General features: G+C 43.2%; 1 protein-coding gene and 1 long non-coding RNA gene across 2 annotated transcripts in view; one reads left to right on the forward strand and one right to left on the reverse strand.

Moving 5' to 3' along the window:
- Window positions 1-22,559, forward strand: part of LOC122229536 — a 49,273-nt gene extending 26,714 nt beyond the window's left edge. Inside the window, exons 2-3 of the long non-coding RNA XR_006207029.1 lie at window positions 15,925-15,990; window positions 22,352-22,559. This is a non-coding gene — a long non-coding RNA (uncharacterized LOC122229536). The remainder of the gene's footprint in view (window positions 1-15,924; window positions 15,991-22,351) is intronic.
- TRIM42 (tripartite motif containing 42) lies at window positions 1,990-27,848 on the reverse strand. The gene is made up of 5 exons (XM_042954753.1): window positions 27,344-27,848; window positions 22,830-23,527; window positions 14,279-15,102; window positions 11,084-11,308; window positions 1,990-2,246 (listed from the first exon to the last, which is right to left on the reverse strand). Exons 1-5 carry the CDS (start codon window positions 27,682-27,684, stop codon window positions 2,160-2,162), a joined length of 2,175 nt encoding a protein of 724 aa, XP_042810687.1. The 5' UTR covers window positions 27,685-27,848; the 3' UTR covers window positions 1,990-2,159.
- Window positions 27,849-27,911: the final 63 nt, after the last annotated feature.

Consider the following 27,911-nt stretch of genomic DNA (forward strand, 5'->3'; position numbering starts at 1 on the left):
TCTTCCTCTTACCAGCATTTTCCACTTTGTAATATGCTGTCACCTATATTGCTCATTTGAATCTAACAACAATCCTAGGAGTCAGGGAAAGGAGCATTATTCTCATTTTATTAAAGATCACTTGTAAAATCTCACATCAAACCACATCATTGTACAGACAAAGAAGCTGACACCCAGTGTGAGAGCGAGACTTCCTCATATGTTCCTCAAGTTCAGGAAGAGCTGGTGTTAAAACCAGATTCTTGCCTCCGTTTTTGTACCCCAGGAAGGGTCCTGGGAAGGGAGCCTCTGCATGACGTGTAAGGGATTCGATGCCATTTAGAAATCCTACCTTGCATTTGGTAGAATGGCTTGGCTACTGGTTAAGTGGACCTCTCAGAGAATCCAGCCAACTCTTGTGGTCACTGAAGGCAAGGCTATGTGTCCTCTAGAGAAGGAAGGTCTGGGTGCCGTGGCTTATCCAATTCTGGCTGTACTTGCTTTTCTGTGTGTAGGTGTGATCATTGTAATGCAATATTCATACCACTCTGTTTTTTTAAGTTTAATTTCATTTTAGTTTATCAGTAGTAAAATCCCTGCTGGCATGTCATTTAATTTGCTCCCTGTGCTAATGATGATTCTGAAGCCTTTTACAGAAATGATTATATGGTAATACCAAATCTGATGGTGGATTCAAGCCATCATTTACAGTAATAGGATCATAACGAAGCTCCCTGGGGAATTTCTTCTTGTAATACTGTTATGGAGCGGGGCAGGAATCTGCTCGACTTTATCCTACATTATTAGAAGATCCTCACAGGGCACCTCTTGTGGGAAAGGGCCTTTTCTGCCTTTGATGCTGAGGTTCAGGGCAAAATAAAGGATTGCAAAGCAGTGGTCCTATGGGTGAAGCTAGATGGGATGGCCACACCTGTTTTATGGAACAGCTCATGAAAAGGATGGGATTAGAGAAGGTGGAGACCAGTGACTGCATGTGCCTTTCCACCCCCACTCCCACTTCTGTGTGTAGACCCTCGTCATGCAGATTGACATGTGGGGTTCAGAGGAGGGTTATTCTATGTGCCTGCCTTCTAGCCATACTCTTTCCCTCCCCAGTACTGATGTGCAATGTGAGCCTCACCAAGCCAGGCACTGAGAACAGAATTAATGAGGTCCCACCTCTGCCCTACAGACTGGGGACAAATGCAAGTGCCTGAGTTTCAAGGGCTGGAATAGATATCTCTGTGGGGGATGAGAGTGGGGGAGGAGAATTTGTTTAGTGAGGATCCAGGGGAGGAAGGAGGTGTCATCCCTACCTAGAAAATCAGCAAAGGCTTCCCAGAAATGGTTGAACTGGGTCTTTAAAGACTGGTAGTGTTTAACCAGCAGAAATGAGGTGGGGTTCAGGAGAAGGTCATTCTAGGCAGATAGGGCCTTGTCAGTCAAGAGACCCTGGAGGCCTCTTGTTGTCTGAAGGGCCAGGGCAAGTTCTGACAGGCTGGAGCTGACTTGTGACTCTGCCATTCTTTCTTACCTTGCTTTCAAGGACCATAGAGGAGCCTCCAACCAAGCATTCTACTGTTCTTTGCTCTGGGGACCAGCAGAAGTATGGAGGGGAGGGAGTGCTCTCATTCTTTATGGGTCAGGGGCAAGCTTCAGAGCATGGGGAAAGTTATGGGAAGGCAAGTCCAGACTCCATAGTTAGGAAGAGCATTCTAACAATGTTGGCTGCTTATTGTTGAAATAGACAACAGGGTGAGGTAATGAGCTTCTCATCAATCATTGACTTGCTCAAACACTAAAATCTAGTTAGACTAGGGTCAGAATGTATACCCACAGGAACTGACTGCAAAAAGACCACCCCTTTTACCACCCCAAGGTCCGGTGGCTGCCATGTACACAACACCACAGAATTCTGAGCCAAGGGTTAGGCTCAGAGCTACTGGAGGCATAGAGACTTGTGGACTGTTTTGCATCTTAGTTTCAAAGTAATCAGCAAATAGCAAGCCATGACATCAGGCATTTCCTTTTATTAGCTCTTAGAAGACTCAGAGGTCCCGGGAACATCGCCTACAGTGATAGCCTCACTGAAGCATGTGTTGAGAAAAATACGTATGTATGTGTGTATATATGTCTATCTGTGGTACATTGCTGAGGTTGCTTCCTGCTCTGCGAGGAGCTCAGAAGCGCTTCTGGAGGGCAGTCTGGATGTTCTTCAGCAGGCCCCACTTAGCTCGGTTCTTCCCATGCCCATCTGGGGTTACCACCTGCAATCAGAAGCAGAGAACCATGGCACCAGTCACAAGGGAAACAGCAGCTTCCAGGAGCTTGGCCACTGCTGTGCACCAGACCCTACACACATCATCTCATTAACTCTTCACGAAGCAGGTGCCACTGACCCCACTGTATGAGTGAGAGGAAACTGAGGCTCAGAAGGACTGGGTAACTTCTCACTTTTCTAAAGTCACATACCTAATATGTGGTGAGACTGGGATTTCACAGACCAGGTTCCATTTCCTTAAAAGGCACCTCATTTAACTGCATGCTGTGACCCCAGGTGGGCTTCACCATAGAATAGCCCTCCAGGTGACCCCCAGCCCCTGGAAATTGCTTCTGTCGTAGCTCTTATCATTTGTAAATTCCATCAAATGTGTTTGGCTCTTAACAGACTGAGCATTCTGACTGGGGTGTGGGGGAAGTGACCATCTTTCATCTCTGTAATCCCAACATTGGCTATGGTAAAGAGAAGCTTCTTAGAGAAGTGGATGAAAGGTGAATAGAACCACAAATGTATATCTGCCAGTTGCCTCCCTCTGATGGTTCACACTGTCTGTGATCGCAGTGAGTGGTCAGAACTACCTGGAAAGGGGAGACTGCACTGAGCAAGTTTCTTACAAGTCTAACCGACTCAGCTTTACACGTGGATCTCCCTGCTTTTCTTTGAAGGTGCTAGGTTTCTCCATGCCTCTGGTCTGGCAGCATTCCCATTCCTTCCCTGTACACATTGACTGAAGAGGCGGTTAGGGAGTGAGGCTGAGATCCAGGAATGAGAGCCCACTGGATCAGTAGGCTCTGTCTAGATGAATCAGGACTCACAGGGCAGATGGGGTGGAGGTGTGGTTTGGGTGGCAAAGAGCGATGTTTGTACAATGTCCCTATATACAAAGCTAGTAAGTCTTTATGTTACCCATTGCTGGATAAAAATTGAGATAACACAAAGAGACAGCCCTGGTAAGGGTAATAAAAATAGTGTTAAAGAAACACACTGAGCAATGGGGGTGGGTGATAATGAAGGAATAACAGTGTTGTGGCAGAGTTGGGAATTGACTCGTACAACATAGGGGAGTTGAATTTTGTCATAGTCAGGGTCTCCAGAGACAAAGATCATGTGTGATGTGTGGATGGAGCAGTAAGGATTGGGGCGTGTCTATGAACAAGGGGATCATATGAAAAAGGACAAAAGAAACAGAGAACAGTCTATGAGATACTGAAGTAATTGAAATAATTGACATCCCCTTCCTTACCCAAAATGCTCAGATGGTTTTCCAAATGAATTCTAAGAAACTTTTAAGAAAGGTTTGTTCTAGAAAGCAGGAAAAGAGCAGAAGCTTCCTACCTCATTTTATTAAGCTAATAAGATATTGATTCTGGAGCCAGATAAAAACAATATAGGCAAGACATTATAGGGCTAGTTCACTTAATGATCATAGATACAACAATCCAAAATAAAATATGAGCTAACTAAAACCAAGTATATTAAATAATCACAGCATGATCACATGGGGTTAATTCCATGAATGCAAGTCAAGATTAACATCAGAAAATCAATGTAATTCATTTCATTAATGCCTAAAGGAGAAGAATCATATGATTGTCTCAAATAAATAAAAAAAATTGCATAAGGTTGTACAAGCTCTCAGCAATTCAGAAGTGGAAGGAAATTTCCTTAACTCAATGAGAATTATACACCACAAAAACTAAATTAAAAATCCTCATAACTCAATGGAGAAACATTAAGATTAGGAATAAGACAAGGATATCAAGTATTTCAGCCCCTATTTTCTGTAGGACTCATGGCCCTGGCCAAAGGTATAGGGAAAGAAAAGAAATAGAGGTTCAAGGATTGTAAGAAAGAGATATAACTATCATTATTCATAAATGATAGGACTATAGCCTGGAAAAGCAAGCAAAATCAACAGATAGACTCTCAGAATAATAAGAGAGTTTATCAGGATTTCTAGAATCAAGATTAACCTCCAAACACCAATGGCTTTTATTCCAAACCAGCAATACATTAGAAAATATAATCAAATATAAGATAACATTCATAATATCTACAAAGTCTGTCAACTATCTGGTTAACCAGGAACATATAGTACCTCTATGAGAAGAATTTAAAAGCCCTAGTAAAGCACATTGAAGATGATTTAATAAATGTCAGACCTATTACAAAAATATCAAATGTCTCCAAATTAACTTAGAGACTCAATGCTAATCCTAATCAAATTCTATCTGGATTTTTTTTTTTTTAGGAATTCAATTTACTAGCTCCAAAATTTATATGAAGGAACAAATTCCTATAATTAGATAAATAAACCTTAAAATAGAAAGAAGGGTAATGGGTAGACTTACCTTAGCAGTTCATCAAGACAAAGCAGAAAGCTAAGGTTAAACAATAAAACCAGTGTGGTATTGACATAAAAACAGACACATAGACCAACAGGAGACTATAGAGAGCTCAGAGACAACTTTTGAATATATGGCACTTTAATATAAGATCGCAGTGGCACATTTACCATATACTAATGGAAAAGACATTGCTTGGTAGATGCTATTGGAAAAACTGCCTCACTAGACGGTCAAAAATGTGCATCATTACCTGGCACTACACACAAAGGTGGACTCTGGATGGATTAAGGTCCTAAGTTTGACAGGTAAAATGAAAGTTAATAAAAGAATAATAAAAGAATATGAGGAAGATTATCTTTGTGAACTAAGCCTATGGAAGGACTTTCTTAAATAAAACTTCAAAAGGTCAAACCAGAAGAAAAAAACAATTGATGACTTCAGTCATATCAAAATGGAAGTTTTCTGTTGTTTCATGAAATACACTATGAACAAAGTTAGTAGGCAAATGTCAGAACAGAGAAGATATTAGCAATGTCTAAAAGCATTATCTGGAATATTTAAGAACATACTGCAAATCACCTAGAAAAAGAACAAATGCAATAGAAAAATGGGTGAAAGATATTTAGCAGGCTATTTACAGAAGAGGAAATCCTGAAAACTAACAAGCATGTGAAATGAAATTTCAAACAGTAAGGAGATTATCGCACTTTGTACTCATTGGATTAACAAAATAGTAGAAAGCTGGACCATGCCACATACAGGTGGGGCTTAGGCTCTAGGGTCCCTCATTCATTCCTTATGGACACGTTCATGCACACATTTAAATCAAGTATGCACATACTCTGTGATCCAGCAATTTCACTCATGGTATATTCTAATAAGGGCTGAATTATGTCCTCCCAAAATTCATATGTTGAAGTCCTACACCAAGTACTTCAGAATGTGCCTGTATAGTTGACCATTGAACAATGCAGGGCTTAGGGGCACTGACCCCCGTGCAGTCAAAGATCCATGTATAACTTTTGACTCCCCCAGAACTTAACTATTATTAGCCTACTGCTGACCAGAAGCCATACTGATGACTTGGTCAATTGGTCCATTAACATGGTCAATTAACATATTTTATGTATGTATTATACACTGTATTTTTACTATAAAGTAAGATAGGGAAAATAAAATGTTATTAAGAAAATCATAAGGAAGAGAAAATATAGTACTGTACTGTAAAAAGTCAGTGTATAAGTAAACCCACACAGTTCAAACCTATGTTGTTCAAGGGTCAACTGTATTTGGAGAGAGGCCCTTTAAAGAAGTGATTAAGTTAAAATGGGGTCATTAGGGAGGGCCCTAATCCAATCTGACTGGTGTCCTTATAAAAGGAGGAAATGTGGACACACAGAGACCTGCCAAAGGTGCACTGGCATAGAGAAAAGGCCATGTGAGGGACTCAGGGAAAAGGCAAGTGTCTCCAGCCAAGGAGAGAGGCCTCAGAAGAAACCAGACCTGCCAACATCATGATTTTGGACTTCTGGTTTCCAGAACTGTGAGAAAATAAATTTCTGTTGTGTAAGCCAGCCAACCTGTAGCATTTTAGTATGGCAGTCCTAGCAAACAAATACAATGTTCCAGAGAAATTCTCATACCCCTATCCTGCCCACAAAGTGCCACGAATGAGGCTCTTCACTGCATCATTACTGGAGATCATCTGGGTGTCTGTCTTGGCTAAGTGAACAGGTAAAATATGGTGCCCAAATGCACATTGTGAAAGATGAGGCCGCATTAGGAGTAAGGGACTAAATGTGTATAACTACATTGCTACAGCATAAAAAACACAGTGTTCTGGGAGAAAAGGTGAGAAACAAAGTAGGGTTAAGTAGCACAACACTATTTGTGCAAATTACCAGCACATTCAAAACAATACATACCATGTAAGAACTCATAAAAGCAATAAGATATACATGAAACGTATTAGAATGGATGTCTGGGAAGGAATGGCTGCAGAAGGGAATACATACATAGACAAGAAAAGGGCCTTGCATAGGCCATTGTTGAAAATGGACCATGAACTGAAGTGTATGATTAATTCAACCCTCTGTGTATGAAGTTAAAAGTAATAGGTCCAGCTTGATCTAAATTATCCTCACTCCAGGGTTCATGTCTTTCTGCAGAGCAAGTAGAGAGCAGGTGATAGGATTCTCTATTTGCATGAAGGATCAAGCAGCAATTTGGAAAAGAATAAATCCTAAGGAGATAGGGAGTGCAAACCATTTTTCTCTCATTTCAGGGCAGGGGGTGGCTGTGAGTATGTGGGTGGGTGAGGTAGGTTTGGGGCAGTTATTCTGAGTGTATGATAGTGTGGGATAGTGTTGGTCTCTCAGATTGCCCTGCAACCCCACCTCCTGAAGATGCATATCTCAGCCTGGACAGGAGGTCTGAAGTAGAGACAGAGGTAAAACCAGTAGGGGGATTTCATGAAACCCAGGTAAGATGCCCAGGAAGGCCAGGCAGCCTGGCTCTGTGCCTAGAGTTCCAGCCTGGGCAGGAAGGGGTCAGCACTGCAGAGACTGAGAGTAGTTGGCAGGGCTGTTTCCTGAGCACATGGGAGACACCAGAGGTGACCCCCAATACAGACTGGGGAGGAATTTGCGGGGATGAGTGGGGGCAGGAATGGGTGCATTTCCTGAAGAGGTAATCAGGAAAAGCCCAGAAAAGTAGCAGTTTGTGACTATTGTTAGGCCTGAATTTTTACCTCCAAATGTGATGTAGCTGGGGATATCTGGTTTATAGACTGCGGTAGGCAGAATTTTGGCCCCCAAAGATATCCACGTTGTGATCTTGAGAACATGTGGATGTGTTATGTGTCACAGTAAAGGGGAATTAAAGTTCCTAGTCAGCTGGCTTTAAGACAGAGATTATGCTGAATCATCAGGTTGGTCCAATGTTATCACAAGAGTCCTTCAAAGAAAGAGGGAGCCAGAAGAGAGCCAGAGAGATGAAGGTGTAAGAAGGACTCAACCTGATGTTGCTACCTTGGAAAATGCAGGAAGGGGCCATGAGCCCAGGAATGTGGGCTGCTGCTAGCAGCTGGAAAAGGCAAGAAAATAAACTTTTCCGAGTCTTCAGAAGGAACACAGCTCTGCTCACACCTTGATTTTACTGGGTGACACCCATTTTGAAGTTCTGATCTCTAGAATTGTAAGATAATAAGTAAGTTTGTATTGCTTAAGCTGCTGATTTGTTATGGTGGCAATGGGAAACCAATGCACAGATAGAAAGTTAGGTTTGTCATGGGAAGACTTCCTGGAAGTTAGCAGAGATTTCAAAGTAAGGAGGCAAAGTAAGGAGGCTCTTTTCAGAAATGTGGATGGTGGTCAGGAGGTACCCTGAGGATTAAAGGAAGAACAGGAAGAGAAACTGAGGATAAAGGATATATGACTTGCCTAAAAATACATTTCTTCATTCCTTCAAAACTATCAGGCTCTTGGATGTAAGAGGCTCTTGGCTGAAGGTTGTGGGCCGAGAGGAGTGAGGAAGGCCAGCAAGGCACCTGTCCACTTTGGGCTTACAGCCTAGGGGAGTTGGGCCTTGGGCCATGGCACACCAGGTCAAGTCCAATGCTCAGTCTTGCCTCTCAGAAAAAAAGTCCTGCTCTCACAGCTGTTGGCTTTGACAATATTCTCCCAGAATGAGGTGCCAGGTCCCCAGGGTGGGGCCCACTGGCCCAGATTTAGCTGAATCTGACTGTGGTGCAGGAGAACAAAGAGCTCCAGCCTTGGATGAGAACTGAGTTCCCACTCAACTCTTTCTTCAGTTACATGAGAGCACTTTCCCTCTTGAGCCTAAGTTTCCTCATCTGTAAAATAGAGGCAATAATTCCCCACCTCCGGTGGTTGGCATGATCAGTGGTAACGAATACACAGTATCTGACAGGGAGTCGGCCTTCAATAAATGGGACCTTTAAAATGCATTCACGTTAATTTTCATGCTTTGTATATTATACTTCAAATAAAATCCCTTAAAAAAATCAGCAAGTCACAGACTATGAAAATCAAATATGAAAGGTGTTATTTCGCTTCCTTTTCAAAAGTATGTATGATGGAAATATTGTATTTTGGATAAGAAATGATTCTGCTACCTCATTACAGCATTTTAAATGAAACCTTTCAGGAATACCTGCATAGGACCGATGCCAAAGGAAAAGTATTTCGATTTTATGGGAAAGAACTGAAGTCATTACTTTTATGAAGCTTTATAAATGTCATTCAAACACACCATCTTATTTTCATTTGCTATTGAAGCCTTTACTTATGCAAATCATGACAAATGTTAAGGAAACCAGTGTTTCCCCTGGAATGCTAATATAATCACAAAGAGGGAGGAAGAATTACTTCTGAAGGAAAAATCTATATTGCAGCTCTGCAAGTCAGATAAAAATGAAGCTTCCAGAAAACCTCATTAATTAGTGCTCTGCTCATTTAGAAATTGTGTTAAAAAGCAAAGAAACTGGAATGAGTTTCCTTCCCATATAGGGAGTACAAATTAATCGCATAAACACAATTTTAGGGGGAATGTTACTTCTTGACTGATTGCATAAAACACTTAGCTTTTGGGCATCTTATGGTACTTTGTAATTATTAATTTTATTCATCCATTTATTTCTTCACTCTTTAATTTAGACATTCATTCATATATTCATTTGTTTGATCACATTTTCAGTCATGTATTCATTCAATAACCATTAAGAACCTGTGATATGCACATTGCTGTGGTAAGCATTGTGGGAGAAAGAGAGATGAATTAGATGTGAAGTTTGTTCTCAGGGAGTTCAGAGCTTAAGAGGGAGGACAAAACATCTACTTAAGACAGGCTGACACACTTCAGTCTCTCCACTCCCTGTCCTTGTGCCTAGAATGTAAAAACGACAGGAGATACATTTAAAAATATTAGTAACAGCACTGAGTGCCTTTCATGGGCAAGACATTTCTGAGGAATTTCTAAAAAATGAAAAGGCAGATGGAATTAGATGAAGGAAAAATCCATAGTTGAAAGGACATGCTGCAAAATATGGTAGCAGCTGTGGGTGTTCCATGCTTGGGAAAGAAGGGTGGCAACAAGAATTGGGCAATTGACAGGGTAGCTGGCTGGGGTAGAGTGAGAGGAGCAGGCAGGCCGACTTTCTCCTTCTGCCTCCTGCCCAGGTGAGTATCTGGCCTCCATGAGAGTGGGAAGGGGTTCATGTGGGTGCTGGCTCCAGAAGCAGTCCAGATGGACTAGAGAGCCTCTGCCTTCAGCTGATTTGCTACTGGTACAATGACCTACAGCATAATCCTGCCCCCACCCTACCTTGTGCTTCCCTCATCGCTGGAAGTAGCAACCAATCAGATTCTCTTCTGCAAACATTTGACCTGAGACAAAGGGAGGGTTGCTAGTTAGACTGTGTTGGTCACACAGAAGTTGGGCCAGGACAATCCAAAGCCACAAGCAAGCTGAATTTAGGGAGGAAATACTACAAACTAGCTGAAAGTGGTGCAGATTCAGACAGAAGCAGACGTGGAAGTGTGGGCAGAGGGAGGACAGAGAGACAGAGACAGCGACAGAGAGATGGACAGAGGAAGGGAGAGAAACTGATGGCTTTCTAGTTCCCTTGAGGATTAGATGTTTGTCCTGGCTGGAAGTGGTCTCATGAGACTCCTCTTTCTCTGTACCATACATTTCTCTTTTCAAAAGCTGAAATGAATGAACTTACTGTCTTTCCTCTAAAGAATTCCTGATTAAGCCATAATCTACTGGTATCCCAAAGAACATCATTATGGTTCTACAGTATGATAGCTCTTGGTATTTTTCTTCCTTTTCTCCTTTGAGTATCAATAAAATTATACTCATGAACGTATATCCCCCAGAGATATAAAGAAGAGCCAGCTTCGAATCACAAAGAAAGATAGGAATAATCATGTCCCTTTTTCTGGGGGATACCATTCTGACATGCTCAGTGGTTACTCCTTGACTTTCAGATAAACAACAAATAAAATATTGCATGGGACATACTTACATTAAGAATTATTTGTTGTATGTGCCCTGTATTTATGTCTGTTAAATCTGGCACCCTACGCTTGCTTTGAATCACCACTGGGATTAACAATGAACTCTTTTTTTGTCCTTCTCATACCACAATTATTTGTTTAATAGACCCTGAGCTCCTTGAAGGTAAGGATTATGCCTTATTTTCCTCGGAATGTCTACATCCTAACAGAATGCCTGGCCCAAATGTTTTTTGAATCAAACTGAACTAACAATTCTTAGGCCTCATTTGCCAAGTGGGTTGAGGCCAGCAGCCCTCTCTTTGACTCTGAGTTAACAAGTTTTCTGGGATTAGAGGGGGCAGTCACACTGTGGGTTCTGTGATCTTGTGATCATCCTGACAGAGCTGCATCCAGAACTTACAAAGAAAGTCTGAGAAAAAAAATGTGCACAGTACCTTGCAGATGTCACTCCATTGTCCAGGACCATTATTGTTGATGGCTCTGACTTTAAAAAGATACTCAGTGTTGGGGGTCAGGTTGTGCAGCTCCAGATTCTGCTGCATTATATCCCGAATTTGCCCACAGAGTTCTGTCCGTACATTGTTAGGAGGGGTAGTAACGAGTTCATAAAATTCCATCTCAAAAGAGTCCACATCTTCTGTTGGGCATGTCCAATAAACCTATGAAGCAATGAACATATGGGTGTGGTACTAATATACACCATTCAGCTTTCTTTCCCGTAAAGATTTGTGCCATTAACTATCAGTGGGGCAGATTTAAGCTGACCCCATCTCCTCTAGCTGCTGAGGACTTCAATGTGGACTATGTGCAGCAGTCTTGAAAGGCTACCTGATAAGACTTGACATGATGCTCATAATGCATTTCAAGAACAGAAGAATGCTCCTCTGGGTTCTGTTACCATCAGCCAACATGGCAGTGACCATTGTTCTCTTGACACCATTAACCAAGGTAGCTGCCATTTTTTGAATACCTTCTATGCATCAGATTCTGTGTCAGACATTGCCTAACTCACCTAGTCTTCACAAGTCCCTGGAAGGGAGATTTTATTATCCCATTTTACAGTTGAGGCTCAGAAAGGTTACATTTAGCAAATTCCAATAGAACCACAGACTACTAGACAATGAAAAGTGTATCTGTTCCAAGCCTGTATTTTACACATAAGGAAGTAGAGTACCAGAGAGGTGCAATGGCTTACCCAAGGCATGAAGAATATATATTCACACTCAAAACATAATATATCAGCTTTCGGAAAGAGATATATTAACAAATATCAATTAGCAGATTGTGTCTGGCACATAAATATTTTATAATGATTATATTTCTAAACAGATATTGTATTCTTTAAGCTTTAACAAATTTAAATGTTATTATGTTTATAAAGTTAATTTAAAATTACTCCTAAGTGCATAAAGTTTTGTGAATTTATAATTAATTTGTAGTTATTTTTATATATTTATACTTTTAAAACTTTTTATAAATTTGTATAACTTGTCAGTAAAAATTAACTTATATTTTTCTGAGTATCAAAACAAACATACTCATTATAAAAGACTTCGAAAATGCAGAAAAAATACAAGGGACAAAAATAAACATCACTTATAATCCCAAAATTCAGTTCAAAATTCATTTCCTTCCAATTTTAGAACATTCACAAATACAGAAATGCATACAATTTGGATTATATTGCTTTGATTCCTGCTTCCTTTCATTTTTTATATTTTATACATTTCCCTATATTATTAAAAACTTAGTAAAGCACCATTTTAATAGCTGTCCCATAAGTGATTTAATCTTTCAGTAGTCAAACATTTAGGTTGTTTCTAATTTTACACTCCAATAAATAATGATGCAGTGAGGACTTTGGGGGCATGAATCTTCACCTGAATTTTTAATCATTTCTCTGGGAAAGTTTTCTAGAAATAAAATTGAGTTTTTAGGAAAAAATCCTTAGGATTTTTAAGATACATATTTGACAAGTTATAAGACTAACTTTGAGAATGTTTTCTATGCCAAAAGCCTAAAGTGGGTTATTAGTCAACCATAATTTGAAAGAGAAGTCAGCACAGATTTCATCTTCGGCATCACTAAACACTAGGATTCCTGTATGATTTCCATTCCATGATCCTAATAGGGATCAGTGATATCTTCACATCAAATACCACTATTTGGCAGTAGATTTAGGTGTCCTCTCTTGACAGGCAATGACTTGACTTTCCTAGGCCCCTTTCTTGGGCTCTTGCAGGGACCACTAACCAGTGGCATGGGGTGACTGTTTTCCAAGCCCAATTATGGGGCAGACATCACCAGAGCGAGAAACTGCCAATCTCCCAGGTCTAAGTCGCATGGAGAGACCTAATGCCATCACTGAGCTAATGTCACATACACTGGAGGCTTTGCTGATCTGGTATCATTTGGAAATGAAGGTTCGGTTACTCAGTTGTAGGTGTCTCTTACATGAAGGGTAGAGATACTTTGCTGTGTCTGATAGCCCATGGGAAGGTATATTCTACTTTTCAGAGTAAGGTCATTCTTGCTGTTGATTATAGACTCTAAAACATAGATTATGATGTCTCAGGAGAACAGCAAAGTAAAGCTTGGTCAGTGTCTGGCTTTCATTTTCTTGTTTTTAGACCCTTGATACTAAAGTGTGGTGTGCAGACTGGCAGCAATGGCAGCACCTGGAAGGTTGTTAGAAACAGAATTTCAGGGCCCCCTGAGACCCACTAAAACAGAATCTGCATTTTAACAAGACCTCCAGGTGCACATTAATGTTTGAGAACAAATGGTTTAGACTTCAAGGATGCTAAAAGTCTTTGGGAATGTTTTCAGATTATGAGCGCAAAAGATGGGCCCTGCCACATGAAAGCCGGCCATGGGCTGGCCTGGGAGATGTCCCTGTAGGGAACCCCAAGAGAGGCAAGTTATGCTCTAACAGGATCTCTAATTGCAAGTTAATCTTTTTCCTTCCTTGAACTTTAATAACACATTCTATAAACAGTTTGATTTAGGTTCAGCTGGATTTGAATGGAATGTTAAGGGAAAGGTTATTTGTCCGTGTTAGGTCAAGAGGGTCAAGGAGGAGTCATGTCTCCTGAAGTCAGATGATGGCAGTTGTAGAGGTCTGTGAGAGATCAACACTCCCTCCCTCTAAAACTGAATCTTATGAGATTAGAATTGGAATTCCATTGGGGATTATCCTTCTATTCTTTCCAAATCATAGAGAGTATGAATACTTTCTTTAGAAAAGGTAGCAATTTAGAGGAATCACTGCTGATAGATAATGGAGCCTATATTTCTAATTGGATTTTCTGTGTTTTGTCTACAATTACAGGCTTTGCCCCTGGGAAACATTACACCCTCCAAGCAGTCTCTTCAAATTACTTTGGTTCCCAAATTGGGTTGCATTTGAAATGGGGTTGGGGCCTTCAGATAGATTTTTGACTATGAGTTAAATACATTATTTGGTTTAAGCCAGTATTGTGCTACTTAAGATTTTAGGAATTTAGGAGCAGATTTGAGTGACTGAACCCCAGAGGTCAAAGAGGTAAGTGCAACCTTTGCTGACTACCCACCTCCATTCCATACCGCCCATCCTCCTGCCTTCCTCATGGGCCCAGAGCCTTCCTTACCTTGGCAGCTCTAGGATACACCAGAGTCTGGTAGATGACAATTGGGCCTGGGGTCTTCACAGAATCATCATTGAATGAGTACCAGTTGTGGAAGCTGCTGCTGTTCTGCACAGGCTGGTTTTCTGCCCCTGTGCTCCAGTAGGTACAGAGGCCATCTGTGGGTTTGGCAGGTGTGGCTGACTGGGCTCGCCCATAGGCTTCCAGACCCATTTTGGCCTTCTCACCACTGGTGGTGTTGAAGGACAGCAAGGAGGAACTTCGCTGGTATATCTGCTGGTTGCCAAAGCTGTGAGTGCTGAAAGTGACCTTCCTGGAGATCATCATTTCTGAGTGCATGGGATAAGGGGAGGGCAGGGACTCCCCTGAGGAGCGTACCTTCTTGGGCCCTGTGGGGAAGAGCTCGTGGATGGCACTGGAGAGCTCAGCAAAGTCCAAGGGCATGCAGTGCAAGGAGTGTAGCCGGAGTTGTGGGTCAGGCCTATAGGTGCTCTGGATGCCATCCTCGATCTGGTCCACCAGAATCTTGGCCGACTGCAGGAATGCCACCTGGCCTGTCTCCTTCAGTGCTTCCTTGGAATAGGCGATCAGACCATCCATTTCGTTCACTTTCATGGTTGTGACATACACGTATTTTTCAATCTCCTTCTGCCTGGACACCTCTAGATTCTCTATCTGCTCCATGATGTACTTCTCCTTCTCCTGTAGAATGTTGCGCAGCTTGAGAAATCCATTTCGAATCTCTTTTCGCTTCATCTCCTTGTCCGCCTTAAAGCTATTTTTTAAAATGTTGAACTCCATTAGGTCATTATCAATCTCATAGCGGACTGCAAAACAACCAGGTTAGTTACTTTGGTTAAAATTTTCATCTCCCCAGATGTCAAAGCTGACTGCAGGGAATTCCCTCAGATTCCATGAAAGTGGGTGGAGAGGGAGGGAGGGCACTTGTAGTTGAACTGCAATAGGCCTGAACAGGTTTATGAGATGCATCTGGCCTCCCTCAGGATCCCCCCCCCCCCCCACCGCCGCCTCCTTGTCTAATACTTCCCTCAGGAGTCCCAGCCTTTCTTTCCTTGGCATAGTTATAGCTATAGTAATCCCTGCGGCCCTGGGTTGGAATTGAAAGTTCAAGGCCACCCTTGATATGAGTTTCAGACATCACTTGTGAGCATGTTGGACTTGAGAAGAGGTGATGTCTCAAAGTGACTGGTTTTCCCTGTGGGAAAGCTAAGCTTCTGCAGGGGCAAGAGAAAGAACTAAATTTCTGATGACTTCTTCTAAATGCTGCCTTGCCTCATTCACCAAAACCCAGACCTAGACAACAGTAGGAAATCAGCTGGGCTTCCTCTCTTGCCTTTTCCTCATTTCTTTCTAAAAAAGAGTCTGCTATTGCACTTCAAAGAGAACCCAGTTTGTTCTGGATCCTCTTACATGGTTTTTGGATTTTAAGTTCACTCAGTCATTCAACAAACATTTACTGGATACCTATGTCACATGCCTTCCAAGGTACTAGGGATACAGATATGAATATGAGAGGGCACCAATGCTCAAGACACTCATAAATCCAAGGACACTATAGTATAGAGGATGCTATGATTGAGAGTAGGTGGTACATCTCTCTGAAATGAGTACCTTTGTTGGCTTTACAGTGATTTAGGCATCAGGCTGTGACAGTGATGTGAAGACATGTCAACCTTCTGTGGCCTAGTCTAAAGGTAAGGTCCTCCCTTGATAGGCCAACTTTGTAGTGAATTGATGGGCTATAATCCTCATCAGATTTTACTCAGGAGTAGGCGTGCCCAAGATTTTTTTGTACTTTGTTCTTAACATATTCCCAGGTGCACAGTCAGCTGGACCTTTGTGGGTTGTGGCCATTTTAACAATGATGTGCATTTGAGTAAGAGAAACCCAGGAGTCCTGTCAGACCATGAGAACAGGGAGCATGGCTCTTTTAGTTATCACTATGACTAGGGTGTGTAGAAGGGCTTGAAAGGTATTTATTGAGTGAAAGCCATTCTGTCCTGTTTTCTGACATCATTGGGGTAAGTGTTACTCTTCAGCCTATTTTGTGAAACCGCTATTTCCTCTGCCCACCTCCTCCCTCAGGCTGGCACAGAAGGGATGAGGAAGCAATGCAGACAGGGGCTGAACAGGAGACTATCAGGGTGATTGCAGAGGAGCTGAGAAATGCTTCCCGCCCTCCCCAATGCAAGCCCTACTGTGGCTTATGGCAGCTGAAATTCCACTTTGTTCATTAATTTCTTTGACTATTCAATAGTTATTCACTGCTAAAGAATCTTGCATAGGAAATTCCTTGCTTCATTAGAGATTAATTAAGTTTATGTAAAGTCCTGAGAGGTAGCATAAAAATTCCTTAGGTGAGGGGGAAAGAGGCAGCACCACGAGAAAAGAAAGAGGAGGCCAGAAGCACCCCTCCTCCCATCTTACAAATATGGCAGCTTTGCAAGAGCTGGTCCTAGAGCAAAGTTAAGTCTAGATCTCTCTCAGGGAGTACACTAAAAGTAGCTATTATTTATTAAATATTATGGGCCAGATCTATATAATTCACATATTATGGATCATATCTCTCTATTATAATATATTACATGTATCTTCCTATGAGGAAGATATTGTTCCTATTGATAGATAAGGAAACTAAGGCTCAGGGAGATTAAGTTACTGTCCAGTGTCACACAGCAAGTATATGGGAGAAACCAAGGCCTGTCTCTAATTCTATTTATCTGAGTCCAAAGCCTATGTTCTTAATTGTTCCAGTCGTGGTTCTCAGTCCTCTGTGAGCACCAGAATCTTCTGGGAGAACTTTAAAGAAAACTCTCCTCTTGGCCTCACTTGCTGAGATTCTGAATTGGCCTGAGTTGGGGCTCAGGAATCCAGGTGAGGCAGTTAGCAGCTGCCGGGAATCTTCTGGGGATCTTGTTAAAAGTGCAGATTCCCACAAAATCGGTATGGGTGAGGCCTGAGGTTCTGCATGCCTACCGGGCTCCTGGATGGTGTCATTGCTGCTGGCCCTAGTTAGTAAAGCTCTCCAGGGGGTTCCAGTGTGCACCTGGGGGTTGACACCACAGCTTCAATCGACCCAAACTAGATCTTTCCTCCAGGACCCAGAGTTTCTCAGTGTATTGTCAGATCACCTGATTTTGAATTACTTGAAGATTTATTTAAAATGTAGGTTTATGGCACTTTCCCCCAAAATAAGTTGAGTCCTTAAAAGCAAGTTTGAACTCTGGTTAAAAAAATTTGAGGGGTGCACAGCAAAGGAAACAACCAACAAAACTAAAAGGCAATCAACGGAATGGGAAAAGATACTTGCAAATGACATATCGGACAAAGGGCTAGTATCCAAAATCTATAAAGAGCTCACCAAACTCCACACCCGAAAAACAAATAATGCAGTGAAGAAATGGGCAGAAAACACGAATAGACACTTCTCTAAAGAAGACATCCGGATGGCCAACAGGCACATGAAAAGATGCCCAACGTCGCTCCTCATCAGGGAAATACAAATCAAAACCACACTCAGATATCACCTCACGCCAGTCAGAGTGGCCAAAATGAACAAATCAGGAGACTATAGATGCTGGAGAGGATGTGGAGAAACGGGAACCCTCTTGCACTGTTGGTGGGAATGCAAATGGGTGCAGCTGCTCTGGAAAACAGTGTGGAGGTTCCTCAGAAAATTAAAAATAGACCTACCCTATGACCCAGCAATAGCACTGCTAGGAATTTCCCCAAGGGATACAGGAGTACTGATGCATAGGGGCACTTGTACCCCAATGTTTATAGCAGCACTCTCAACAATAGCCAAATTATGGAAAGAGCCTAAATGTCCATCAGCTGATGAGTGGATAAAGAAATTGTGGTTTATATACACAATGGAGTACTACATGGCAATGTGAAAGAATGAAATATGGCCCTTTGTAGCAACGTGGTTGGAACTGGAAAGTGTGATGCTAAGCGAAATAAGCCATACAGAGAAAGACAGATACCATATGTTTTCACTCTTATGTGGATCCTGAGAAACTTAACAGAAACCCATGGGGGAGGAGAAGGAAAAAAAAAAAAGAGGTTAGAGTGGGAGAGAGCCAAAGCATAAGAGACTGTTAAGAACAGAACAAACTGAGGGTTGATGGGGGGTGGGAGGGAGGGGAGGGTGGGTGATGGGTATTGAGGAGGGCACCTTTTGGGATGAGCACTGGGTGTTGTATGGAAACCAATTTGACAATAAATTTCATATATTGAAAAAAAAATTCTAGTTAGTTAATATATAGTGTAGTAATGGTTTCAGGAGTATAATTTAGTGTTTCATCACTTACATATAATACCCAGTGCTCATCACAACAGGTTCCCTCCTTAATATCCATCACACTTCACTTAATACCCAGCTCACTTCATAATAAAGCTGAAAACATTTTCAATACAAAAAAAAAGAATTACCATATTGTGGACATTGAGGACGTTTACGATATTTTGCTATTATGAATTATACAGTAGTGAACAGATGCTGATATACGTCAGATGCTGATGTTTTTGTATGTAGTTACCAAACCAGACTACAGAATACATAATGGTATGATTGAAGTTAATTTTCAAGTAGCCAAAATGATCACACTAATCTCATTGACAACAAATAGAGAAACATGCTTACTCTTCAGAGGCCCAAGGAAAAAGCAGTTCATAAAGCAGTTGGACAAATAACCATAAAATAATTTTTAATAAATAAGTATGTTAAATATAAATAAAACATTTAAAATTAACCTGATTATTTCGTCTACCCAATGTCATAAAATACTATTTAGATTCTTTTAGAATGACATAAATTGGCATCATGATTATGCAAACATATAATTATATACCTATGCATCTAGCACCAGGGAAAGTAAACCATCTAGAATAAAGACCAATACGTATGTGTGGGAATACATACATTCTTATGAAAATTTGCCAACTCGCCAAAGTCTAAAACAGCATTCATTTGCCATTTTTAAAAAGAGATGATAAGATAATATCAGTGCTAACTATTGCAATCCACTGTTTATTTATGACTCCTGTGGGTACAGAGGAGTTGTGAGGAAATTTAGAAAATTTGTGTGTATATGAAATTTGTGTGTATGAAATTATGCCATTAACTAATGTTATATGAATTTTGTGGGAACTCCTCCAGTGTTTAAGAAGGTTCATATCTCCCCAAAATGGACTTTCTCCTTTCTAAGGATGAGTGTTAAAATTCATACCTTGCTTCTTGATTTAAAAAAAAATTAAATATCTTGAATTTTTTGGAGAAAAGGTAAAATGTTGAGTAAAGCTTTAATTTCAACATCCTAAAAAAAAAAATTGAGGGGTGGAGGCACCTTTCAGTCAGTTCAGAGTCTGACTTCAGCTCAGGTCATGATCTCATGGTGTGTGAGTTCGAGTCCCGCATTGGACTCTGTGCTGACAGCTCAGAGCCTGCTTTGGAATCTGTGCATCCCTCTTTCTCTGCCTTCCCTCCCGCCCCCCGCCCCCCGCTCATGCTCTGTTTCTCTCCCTCTCTATCTCAAAAATAAATAAACATTTAAAAAAATTTTTTAAATTAAAAAAATTTGAGGGGTGGGGGAGGAGGTTCCCTCAGAAAGGATGGACAGGGTAAATTCTCTACCTACATATAAATGGATATTCCATACGAGGGAAACAAAAGCAAAAATGAACTATTGGGACTTCATCAAAATAAAAAGGTTCTGCACAGCAAAGGAAATAATCAGCAAAACTAAAGGCAACTGACAGAATTTGCAAATGACTTATCAGATAAAGGGTTAGTATCCAAAATCTATAAAGAACTTACCAACTCAACACCCAAAAAACAAATAATCCAGCGAAGAAATGGGCAAAAGACATGAACAGACACTTCTCCAAAGAAGACATCCAGATGGCCAAGACACATGAGAAAATGCTTCACTTCACTCATCATCAGGGAAATACAAATCAAAACCACAATGAGATACCACCTCACACCTGTCAGAATGGCTAACATTAACAACTAGGCAAGAATAGATGTTGGCAAAGATGCGGATAAAGAGGATCTCTTTTGCGCTGCTGGTGGCAAAGAAAGCTGGTGCTGCCACTCTGGAAAACAGTATGGAGGTTCTTCAAAAAATAAAAAATAGAACTACCTAAGGACCCAGCAATTTCAATACTAGGTATTTATCCAAGGGATACAGGTATGCTGTTTCGAAGGGGCACATGCACCCCCATGTTTATAGCAGCACTATCCACAACAGCCAAAGTATGGAGAGAGCCCACATGTCCACTGATGGATGAATGGATAAAGAAGATGTGGTATATATATATACACAATGGAGTGTTACTCAGCAATCAAAAAGAATGAAATCTTGCCATTTGCAACTACGTGGATGGAACTAGAGGGTATTATGCTAAGCAAAATTAGTCAGAGAAAGACAAACATATAACTTCACTCATATGAGGACTTTAAGACACAGAACAGATGAACATAAGGGAAAGGAAGCAAAAATAATATAAAAACAGGGAGGGGGACAAAACAGAAGAGACTCTTAAATATGGAGAACAAACAGAGGGTTACTGGAGGTGTTGGGGGGGGATGGGCTAAATGGGTAAGGGCATTAAGGAATCTACTCCCGAAATCATTGTTGCACTATATGCTAACTAATTTGGATGTAAATTTTAAAAAAAAATTAAAATTAAAAAATAAATAAATGGATATGCCATGAAGGTGATCCCTATCTCCTTCCAATTGCTGGGCTCTTTGGAATTTGAACTGATGTCCCCTCATATTGAATTGAATTTCATTGTCTGGCTTCTAGGTGCTCTGGACTCTGAGAAAACTATTCTAGGTTTCTCCTGTGTTAAAGGCCCAGGCTTCTTATGGTTGCATGGGAGGCACAGCAGACTATAGGCAGCAACCCCTTCCCATGCTGAGGCCCCAGAGAATCCAGCCAAGCCCAGGCAGTGAGTCCACCTTAAGAAAACCCTCTGGGAACCAGTGGGACTACCCATTTGCTTGGTAATGTGGCTCCTATAGAGTTTCTTTAATATAGAGACTTCCCTGATGGTGGTTCCAAAACAGAGTAAATATCAATCGACAAACAATGTTTCCTAGTATAAGCAATTGAGAAATGAAGGTATTCCTGAAACATCCATGCTGGTGAGAGGTCCTAGGTGACAGAGTTAGCAAAGTCCATCTCTGACCCATCTCTACATCCAATAGGACCTTTATGTGCAGCTCAGAGAAAAACTCTCCCACTCATATGTTCAGGCATATTTACACATGGACACAAAGGGAAAGGGCTGGGGTGATCTGGGGCACTTTGGTCGCTTGATGCAGGCTAGTCCTTAAGGAAATGAGATAGACCACAGATTGTGGGGGTGGTAGTGGTGGTGGTGGTTTCTGTTGTGTTCCAGTCCTCCAGTCTTCAGATTCTGGTCGCTGTTTAGCACAGAGAAGGTTGTCAAAGGAATGTTATGGATTTAACATGGATGTTGGAGTCAGATAGATTGGGTCTGCCATTTACACGTTGCCTTGTGCCAGTGAACTCGTGGAATCCCCATTGTCTTATTCATGGAGGGAATTTCAGTTCCTGTACTGCAGGAGGAGTGAGGAGACCAGGATACTTCTTCTAAAGGGCCTGGGCAAAGTAGGCCTCTATTCAAGGAAGCTATTCCCAGGGGCTAAGAGCCCTAAAAGGATGCCGGAGATCCTCATGTCTAATCAAGTGGATCCACACCCAGAAATTATGAGGCTCTTTACTGAACCCTGCAAGATATTGTTGTACTGGGTTCCAGCATGGAAACTAGGCTCAGTTTCCCTTAACCAAAATGTACTATTTTATAGGTAACCAATATAAAATAACCTTGAGCAGGCATGCAGAGGAAAAACCAGCTGTTGATCAGAATGTTATTGGCTATTTCTGAGTTTTTCTGTTATTATGTGTTTGTTACCAGTTTGTTTACTTTGGTGTTTGCAAGTTTTGGGGAAAATGCTGTCGGGGAAAATTTTAAATTGAAATAATTCTCAACATCGATTTAATTTTTTCCCTCTGCAAGTTGGGAAAACACCGAAGATACTCAACTTTTGTGACAAAACCCTTCAGAAAGGCTCACAGAACTTCAGGATACTGGAAGATCAAACTCATCATTTTCCAAAGGAGGAAATGAGGCCCAAGGTCATGAAGATTATAACCAAGATTATAGAATCTTTCTGCACTGATTATGTGCCAGATACTTTTTTTGCCTGCTTCACATAGAATAACCCATTTAATCCTCACAATCACCCAGCGGAGTTACTACCGCTATGCCCATTTTATAGATGAGAAAGCCAAGGCCCAGGGAGGTTAGGAGGCTGGTGATGGTTGCCCGGTGTGCACACCAGCCCAGTGCCTGGCAGCCTGGCTCAGTGTTTCCCAGTGCTTGGACTGGCCCACCGGGTGGGGGAGGCTCTCACCAAGTGGACTGCCTGGAGCCATTCTCCCCATCAGTACCTGAACTAGGGGTGACTGTGCAGGGGAGGGGAGGGGACCAGGACCTGCTTTGAACTTGGCGATGGCGCTGAAGAGGGCGGCCGCCCTCTCGGAGCAGGCGTCGATGAGGTTGACGGTGTCGTGGCCGTTGTGGAATGCCGTCTTGCAGAAGGTGCAGAGCAGCTGGTTGTCCTGGCTGCAGTACTCGACGATGCGGCTGGACGGGTGGTGGATGCAGATCTTCTCGTCCTGGTCCTCGGAGCTGGTGTCCACGAAGACGTGGTCCTGCATGGCCACGTCCGAGTGGAAGGCCTTGAGGCAGTCGTTGCAGAGGTTGAGGCGGCACGTGATGCAGCGCTTGTAGGCGATGCGCCGACTGCGGCACACCTGGCAAAGGGTGGGCCCGGTGGAGCGGTCGAAGCGCCACTTGAGGTAGCCGTGCTGCTGCATGTAGCGCTTGGTGAGGCGCCCGCGCAGGTAGTTCTCGGGCAGCTGCATCTTGTGGCTGTAGGGCATGCAGTGCGAGTGGCTGCACACGGGGCAGACGAGGATGAAGAAGTTCTCGGTGACCTCGGCGTGCTTCTGCAGCTGCCGCAGGCACTTCTCGCACAGGCTGTGGTTGCAGGGCAGCATGAACGAGTGCAGGTGCAGCCGGTTACACAGGGGGCACGAGAGATGGTGCACCAGGTTGCTGTTGGCGGGCATCGTCTTCACCTCATCGACCTGGGTGTCGCTGCTGCCGATGCGCAGCGCGGTCTTGGAGCTGGAAGGAGAAGCGGACACGGGGAGGACTTCAGGAAGCCGGCCGGCTCCAGAACTCACCCCGTTTCTGGCCTCTGGAAGAACTGGAGGTCACTGCCAGGCAGGCCAGTGTGATGGTGGGGAGCACAGGCTCTGTGCCAGGGCACTGGGGTTCTAAGCCTGCCTCCAACATCCTTTAGCTGGGTGACCTCAGGGCAGTTAATTGACCTCTCTCTGCCTTGTGCGTCGTTATAAAATTAGTAGTCACATTATAGTTTCTTGAGGGGACTAAAACTACATTTAATACCTACAAAGCTTGACTGAGAGCAGTCCCGGGAACACAGTAAGTGCTGAACGACTGCACATTGTGAATTTTGAAGAAGAGAAAGCAGGACGGACTGGTCTGGCACCATCAGTGGGGCCTCAGTGCTCTGTTGCCCATCAGCAAAGTCACAGAACACCAACACCCTACAAAGCCATTCTGGGACAGTGATGGAGCAAAGCAGAAATAAGACCACTTCCTCCTGTTTGAATGCAGGCAAGACAAGAACATCGTCCAAACCACAAAACGACCAGATCTCGCCTATCCTAGTTCATGGGAGTGACTGCTGCTTTTTCACCGATTGCAGCATTTGGTGCCCTGTGACCTTCCCATCTTGTAAACCAGATTTTTATTAAGATACCTGATAGGAGATTTACCCCCATTTTCTGACCTGAAATGAGCCTAAATTTCATAATAACTTGCAGATGCCTTCTTACTGAGACACCTTACTCTTAACCATGGTGTATGTTCTCACTTGGTGCAGTGACTCAGTAAATCCAATCTTGTCCACCTACAAGCATGTTCTTGCTTGGCAGGCATTGGCATCATCAGTATTACGGTATATAGGGTAGAACACAGAAGAGGGTGGGTAAAGTGTCCTCAGGACACCAAGAGGTCAGTCCCTAGAACCAAGCCTAGAACCAGCAGACCGACAGGTAAGAGTTAAGGGTCTAGGCTCTAGGGACAGATTGTTCATGATGGAATGTACCCATTTAGAGCTGCACCTTTGAGACGAATTTCTTAATCCCTCCCATTCTCACTTTTCTCATCTGTAATCCAATGGTCAAAGCTAACGATACTATTTCCTTCATGAGAATTTTACAAAGTCTACATGAGGTAATCCATGATAAAGTGACTAACTGCTGATACATAGTAAGGACTCAATAAATGTGGCCTCGGCAATTAGTCCCCTCTGGTACTGGCCAGCTAATGTCCACAGTAGAGGAAAAGAGTGGTCACGTCCATGAGAAGTATATGGTTCTATTATTTGTGTGTGTGTGTGTGTGTGTGTGTGTGTGTGTGTGTGTGTGTGTTGATTCTTTATTTGTCTGAGGTGGATTTCATGTATTTAATTGTAGGAACCATGGATGAGGTAAAAGCATACTTGTAAAATTCAAATGCATATTTTGAGAAGCTACAATCAGGGCAAAAGCAGCTTATGAAAATAAATGAATTAGCTGTGGGGATGGAGGTAAACAGATACACAATTTGTGACTGATCCTGTCTCTTATCTTCTGTTCACGTTAGTGATATTTGGGTGTTGATCTTGACATTGTGGCTGTATTTTCTTCTGCTTCTGATTTCTTGAGGTTCCTATATGCTCCTATCTCCTTCCCCATGGACCTATGTCTCAGAGCCCAGACAGTCAAAGGTGTTGCCAAAGCATACTGAATGGCAATGGCCCTGTGGTGGCAGAGAATGCCTTTTGTGGCACTCAGGCTCCTGGAAAGTTCATCCCTTAAGGATTTGGATGCTGGGTCCTAGGCCTGCTGGCCTCGATTTTCTCAGCCCATTCCCTCTCTGCTTTCTCAGTCTCCTGCCTGGGCCCTAAAGGGGTCACTGGAGGGACAGTGAGTTGTGTACGTGGTAGCTGGATGAACCTCTTTAGTTCAATAAGGTAGGACTCTGAGAATCATGGTGTAATATAAAAAGGGAGATGGCATGGTGTAATATAAAGCGGGAGGGAAGGTGACATTGGTAGAAGAAACAGCAGGGCTGAGAGGCAGCCCAGGGAGTTTGGGTGGAGGTCAAAAAGGAAGTGGGAAAGAAATGAGAAAGTCAGAAAGAGATACTTGAGACCAGAGTGGGCTGGATGAGCAAGGTGTTGAGCAGGAAGTGGCGATGAGGAGCAGGGGGAGGCAGGGATTCAGAAACCAGGAGAGAGGCCAGATGGAAGACAAGCCTCAGTGTACCCACTGCCCACCTCCTGACACTTGCAATAGCATCTCTGACTATCCTCTGAAAGCCTCAGGCTTGGACCCGGGCATTCAGTGGCTGTGGCTCCATCCCCAAACAGCCACCAGACCCAGCAGCCTTGCCTTCTTGCTGAGATATCTGGCCTCTCCTCCTCTGCACACACCCTCTCTTCAATTCAGGTCTGTTCCCCTAGCACCTGGGTTCTCACTGTGCCACCCGGAAGGTCTCCTGGCTTCCCTCTGATCCCTCCAGGCCATCTGCATTTTAGTATCACTTGGGGGTGGCTTTTACAATTCTGATGTCCAGGTGATCCCCCAGACCAATGAAATCAGAATGTCTGGCAGTGAGGACCTTTGTAAAGACCCCCAGGTGATTCCTGTAAAGCAAAGTTTGGGAGTTACTGACCTAAGGCATCTTCCCACAACACCAATGTCATCCCTCCTCCGTTGAACTGTGGCCAGTGACTCTCCATGGCTGATATGCAGGAAATGGGGCGTTGAGTCAGGAGAGAGGAATGTGGATGCTACTTTCTGCACCTGAGAACCTCTGGACTTGCATCCAGAACCCCTGGATCCTCTACTCATGCAAACACCGCAAGAGCTCCCTGAATGGAGAGTAGTATTTGTTAAGCATCTCCTAGGTGCTGAACTGCAAGTTGGATCATATCCTTCTCCTGAATTCACTGAAACTTTACTCACAGAATTGTTTTTCCAGCCTGGAAGGCTTCAAACCTGCGTCTCATTTTTCTGCCTCTCCAAAAGCTCTCCTCTTATGGTTCTGAGCTGTGATCTTTCCTTCTCTAAGAAGTCTGCCCTTGCTACTCCAAACTCCCCTCACATGTGACATAAAAGGACTGCCTTGGACAGAGCAAGAAGAGAATATGCAATTGCTTGTCACAGAGCATTCATGCCCCACGTGAGTAACTGAGACCCTGAGATGCATGACTTCCAGATGGGAAGAATGAGAAGGCTGGCAGGAGTTGGTCTGGGGTACTTATAAAGGACATAGGGGTCAAAAGTGGCCTGTGGAAGTTACTACTTTTCCAATAAGTGTTGAAGGTATCAAAAGTTCAGAGGAGGAAGAGACAGGGCAGCTTATATTTTTAAATCCCGTAACAGATTACAAGGTGCATACATTAATCCCCAAACCCACCGAATCACAACAGATCCTATACTCTCCATTTTGCAGTGCAACATTTTTAAGTTAAGACACAGATTCCGGGTTCAAAATCTGGCTGCGTCTTACTAGTTGTGTGATCCTGGGCAACTTCACCTTCCAAAGGCTCCGTTTCCTCGTTGGTGTGGTGGGCGTGCTGTGAGGGTTGCTGGGGGTCACACATGCAGTGCCTGGCAAGTGGCTTACACGCTGAGTATTAGCCACTACTATTTAGTGCAGGTGAGAGAGCCCAGTGCCTATTCGCACAGCTGGTGGGGCGTGGATGTGGGACTCAGGGCTAGATGTGGTCACTGGCTGTTCAGGACAGGCTTAATTGCTACAAAGTTCTTGGCCTCCTTTTTTCAGAGGGAGAAAGGGACTTGGGGCGGGGGTACGTATGGAGTCCACAGCTGGCAAGGAACCCGTCGGGCGCCCGGCACTTACGAGGTGCGGATGCTCCTGAGGCGGCCCTTGTGGAACGTGATGGTGGCATTGCGGCAGCAGCGGCTCTCGTAGTAGTAGCACTGGAGGTTGCTGCTGGTCGTGCAGCAGCACTTGCAGTTGGGGTCATTGGCCCAGGAGCAGCAGCACCAGTGGCAGTTGGGGTTCTCAGAGCAGGTGCAGTGGCAGCACTGGCAATTGCGCTCATCTTTGTAAGGGCAGGGGAAGCAGGTGCAGTTCCGCTCTGAGGTGAAGAGGAACTTGCAGCACAGACAGGAGCATAGTTGAGGACAACATCTCTGCCATGTACAACATGGAGAGCAAACACACATGGCCGTCTCCATGGCACCTACATGATGGCTACCGGCTGCCCAGAGCTCTTGACGCCTTCTCTACCAGAATCCTGTGGGCTCCCAGGCAGGAGTCCCTCCTCCCTCTGATGAGGTCCTCAGCTTGGAGGTTGCAAGAGGTTGGCTGTCGTGAGACCTTTACAGGCGGCGTCCCTACTAGGAAGCTCCTGGGTTGGCATTTACCTATATCAGCCTGAGGCCATTTGCTTATGTCACAATCC

Source organism: Panthera leo, chromosome C2 (genome assembly GCF_018350215.1).
Source record: "Panthera leo isolate Ple1 chromosome C2, P.leo_Ple1_pat1.1, whole genome shotgun sequence".
NCBI classification, from domain to species: Eukaryota; Metazoa; Chordata; class Mammalia; order Carnivora; family Felidae; genus Panthera; species Panthera leo.